Raw genomic sequence first — 4,454 nt, forward strand, 5'->3', positions numbered from 1 at the left:
GTGCGTGTGTGTGTGTGCGCGTTCGTGCGTGCGTGTGTGTGTTGGTCTTTGCTCTGAAGTTGTGTGGTAGGCTCCATGTGTGGCGACAGTGAAGCTCTGAGCTCACACTTGATCAACAGAAATGTCGTGGCGTTTCACTCAGTGTCATTCTACCTTCACAACAAGGACTCATCTCGTGTTGATAAATACTTTATCTTGTAATGCTGGAATTATGTGTTGCCTTTAATTTGTTCTAGCAAATGAGCCAGAAATGCATTGCAGTGGTTCTCTGTGTGTTGCTCTGTGCAGCCGGAGGAGCTGACACTGCTGCTGATCAAGCTTCGCCGGCAGCAGGCGGAGCTCAACAGCCTGCGGGAACACACAGTAGCTCAGCTAATGGCCGTTGGTATGGAAGGGCACAACGCAAAGGTCAGCTCTGAGTGTATGTGTTTGTGCATGCACGTATTTGTGCTTTCCCAGCCAAGCAGTCAAAACACACACTGTGTGCATTTGTATGTATCTGCAAGAGGACCGCTATTCATCGTCTGGTTTAGACGTCGTGTCTGCTCGGTTTGGAAAAATCTCGTATTTTGGTTTAAATCATAGACTCTATGTAAAAGATGTCACCTCCATCATTTGGATTTGGCATCTTGATGGCTCGATGTTATCCTGTAACCACGGCTACGTTGACTTTTGTGACCATATTTTGACAAAAGACGATAGTTCTAAGATTAGCGAGCTGCGTGGATAAACTGTGCTGGCGCTGCACGTAGACACAAACTAGCAAAAAATACTGACTGTCAAATGATTCAAAACTGTTTCACGAGGTCCCTCAAACTTGGTCTTCATGTTCATGGAATTAGACGGCAGTCAGCCGGCTGTATTGCCTCACCTCCCTAACCCTCACTCTATGCTTACCTCTTTTTTATTTAAACACAAAGAAACAGTGTCACTGTGGAGTATTGTTGTGGCATTAATGGTGGATGGGTTTGTCCAGTCGCCCAGTCCTAACTGCCTCCGAGTCATCCGGGTGTCTTCCCTCCAGACAAAAGAAAAGAAACCTGAATAGCCAAATTCTATCAGTGCCACCTGTAGCTCCCCCATGGATCGTGGCACTTGTAATTTCTGGGATTATTTTAGTAGAATTGACAGCAGGCTCAGAGGAAAGGTTATTTTTGACTGCCAGGCCAGCCTGTGTGAGCTATTTACAGGAATAAAGAATAATGCTCAGACTGTTACCTTTACTATTTCACAAAAGCTTAAAAGGTCCATTTCCACAATTTAGACTTTAATTGCAGGAAATGTTATCAAAGAAGTTTCGCAGGAGACGAAGCAAACAAACAAAATCACAAAACAATCATCAAATCACCTGAATACTTATCCGACTAACTCTGAGCTGAGTTTGTTCTTGTCTTTGGTGAGGAGAGCTTGGAGATCGATGAGCACATCCAATTGTTTTATTTTATTTCTATTTATATAATGTACATAACTCACCCACTTGTATATACTCATTCACTGTATATAGGCTCTTTTTTTCTCTGCACAGAGGAGCGTATCAGGTCACCTTTCACTGCGTGTTACACCTGTATAACCATGCACGGGACAAATAAAGAATCTTGAATCTCAACTAGGCCCAAAGATGCACTTATCCCCATGATAATCACCCAATAGGAAAGCAGCATTCAGTCGAAGTGTGATGTGGTCAATTCAACCATCTAACACGGCAAAAATGAGCTGATGAAAAGACAAAATCCCAAAATCGATTAATGAGTTCACAGGTTGGACTTCGGTTCCCCCTCTCGCGTCTCTGCGGGGAGTTTAAACGGTGACCTGTTTAGATCCAATGTTCTGAACTGCTCATTGCACAGAAGACTAAAGGAAGAATCTCTTTTACACCCCACATTTACACCTGCTCACCCGTCCTCCACCTTCCTTCACCGGACGTCACATCTTCACATTTTGGTCGTCTAATAAAGTTGTTGACATGTAATCATCCGATGTCCACCCACAACTCATATATCTGACTTACATGGTTTAACACAAAGTCTAAACTTTAAAATCAGTGAAATCATTTCATTTTCTTTGTTATTCTGAACATAAAGAATTCACGTTTAAACATTCAGGAACATAATCCCTTCATAATTCAAATACAGAGGAATACTTTGCTTTACTTTTTAAAACAAAGTATTTAGTATTTAGCTGTGATGGTCACACGACACGTGCATGACGTGCTGCTTTGAGCCCATCAGTATGTGTGTTATATCTGTCTTCTTTTATGTATTGAAGATGAAGAAGTTATTCCACGCTGCGTGTGGAGATGGCGTGACAGATATTCCACAGTCATGCCGTGAATTTAGTTTGTAGGCCTGAACCTACTGCGGTGCGTGAGCTCAAGTGTTTCAAACTATAAAACTGTGAGGGAGGCGAGTGAGGCCCCAGAATGCAGACTGTGATAAACTAAAGAAGAATCATTAATTCATCAAGTGTGGGTATCCACAGAAGCTAAAACACACACTAGGGCTGTGGGACACTGGAGTGCTGAAGTGACAGCAGGACAGAACTTAACGCAAGCCGAAGGACAAGCAAAATAAGATGGGAAGTGAAGAACACGGACAGAAAGGGAAGCTAGAACTGACACAGACGTGAACACAACACAAGCAGGATCTGACTAAGAAACGAAACCAGAAAACAGTGAAAATGCTAAACTCAGTCTACGAGAGCGATAACATTCATCGGAATGAGCGAAACAAACACGAGAAAGCCACAAACATTTGGAGAGCGGACCCAGGAACATGACAAAAATAGATATCAGATTATAATATTAATTTAATGACTTATGTGGACAGTTTGCTGAGCGAGTTTGTGTTTGTTCGGTTTAAATCGAGCTCTGCTTCGTTTTCCCTACTGCAGTTGGTTTGTGCAAGTGTGAACACAGAAATGGCGCTGGGCTGTGGACCAGAACAACCACACCAAGATGCTTTGGAAGACGCTCTCCGTACGGTCCCAGATGAACTCCAGACTGGTGCATTTATGGTGCGAATGTGAACGAAACACCAAGTGATCCAAATTACAAGTTTGAGCGAAAAACATCCGTAGCCAATATGCTTCATATTCTCAGTGCAGGAAAGAACTACAGATCACGGCAAATGAACGTAAATGCTTTGTGTTCTCCAACAGTCCAGAACGCAGCACCTTCTTCCTGTGTTTACTTTTGCTGCTGCCGCCCCAGACACGTCTGGCCAATGAGTGGGCTGAACATTCCCATTCCCAAAGACAATAAAATGTGACTTGTACATTTTTACATTAGTCACCTTGTTACTGGGCAGATGAGGTCAAGACCTGTTTTAAATTTAGAGAGTGTGCCTACCAAAGCAAAGCCATAGCCTGATTTAATGTGGCGCTGGATCTTGTTTGAAGTTTGAAAAGGATGGAGTTGGACTGCTGATTCCAACATGTCAGTCGTGGTGAAGAATGAAAAAGCTCTGCGTTGGTATGAAGGGGCACCCAGCTGCCACCTCGCCACAGTCGTTTATGCTCCTAGCACATGCCTCCGGTAGAAAAAATGTCACAACCATGTGAAAGTTAAAGAAAAAGTCCAGAATGCTCCTGACAAACTGCAACTCCAAGTTTTTACAAAAATGCGTGTGATATAGACCTCGGTGATGTTTGTGCCATGTTTCACCGAATTCTGAGTCACGACCGTGCACTGAAGTCCTGCGTGCCTGCTCTATCATGCAGATTCATACAGATTGAGTGATATTTTTACTGATTACTCATTACCAACTATTATTAAATTCTTACTCTGATCATTGCAACGAAGCCATAATGATATTTAGGGACGATTGTACATAAACTGAGGTTAAGATTCAAATTCTTTGCTGTCATTCTCTCTCTCTTCTGTTTTTGTGAACTCTTCCTCTGTAACTTTGTCTTTTCCTTTCCTGCTTTTGCCTCTGTACTAATGTGTCTACCAAACTTTTCCTATTTCTTCTCTCCTTCCTTCTTGGCTACTGAAGACTGATGTTCTCTTCCATCATCTCCAGAGGAACCTTATATACCTGGAAAGTCAGGTGAGCACTCTGCTCCTCTTGTCTTAAATCAAATAAAACATTTTGTGAGTCATGGGAAGATCCAGTTTTCACTTACTGGAAGAGAACATTTGCTTGTTTCCAGAAAATCTTCTGTAAATGTACACACATTTACAATGATCTATTTTATCCTTTATTTCTTTGCGTGTTTATTCAGAATCTTTCATTCTGAAGCTGAAATTGCATTACAAACTTCCTGCAGCATTTGTAGCACTTTTGCCCAATGCTTTGTTCAGTGGGCTAATTTGTAGATAGCTGTTGGGTTCAGTGACGTTAAGTATGTATGAAGTTTGAAGCTCAACTTGCAAAGACTTGAAACTGGTTGCGAATCATATATGAGTATGAAGTCTATATTATAATGCAGCTACTTGTTTGAATCCGCAGTTT

General features: G+C 42.1%; 1 protein-coding gene across 11 annotated transcripts in view; it reads left to right on the top strand.

The window, feature by feature from the left end:
• Positions 1–4,454, top strand: part of LOC102308831 (pleckstrin homology domain-containing family A member 5) — a 176,463-nt gene that overhangs the window by 129,247 nt on the left and 42,762 nt on the right. For 9 of the 11 annotated variants that reach the window (XM_042225502.1, XM_042225497.1, XM_042225493.1 and 6 more), the window contains 2 exons: positions 289–408; positions 3,996–4,049. The exons of 1 other annotated variant lie outside the window; for it this stretch is intronic. In XM_042225502.1, the coding sequence (XP_042081436.1) occupies positions 289–408; positions 3,996–4,049 (174 nt within the window). The remainder of the gene's footprint in view (positions 1–288; positions 409–3,995; positions 4,050–4,454) is intronic. One more of the 11 variants, XM_042225496.1, reaches the window with a different exon arrangement.

This window comes from Haplochromis burtoni, unplaced genomic scaffold, assembly GCF_018398535.1.
Source record: "Haplochromis burtoni strain Fernald_Lab_line unplaced genomic scaffold, NCSU_Asbu1 Contig_173, whole genome shotgun sequence".
NCBI classification, from domain to species: Eukaryota; Metazoa; Chordata; class Actinopteri; order Cichliformes; family Cichlidae; genus Haplochromis; species Haplochromis burtoni.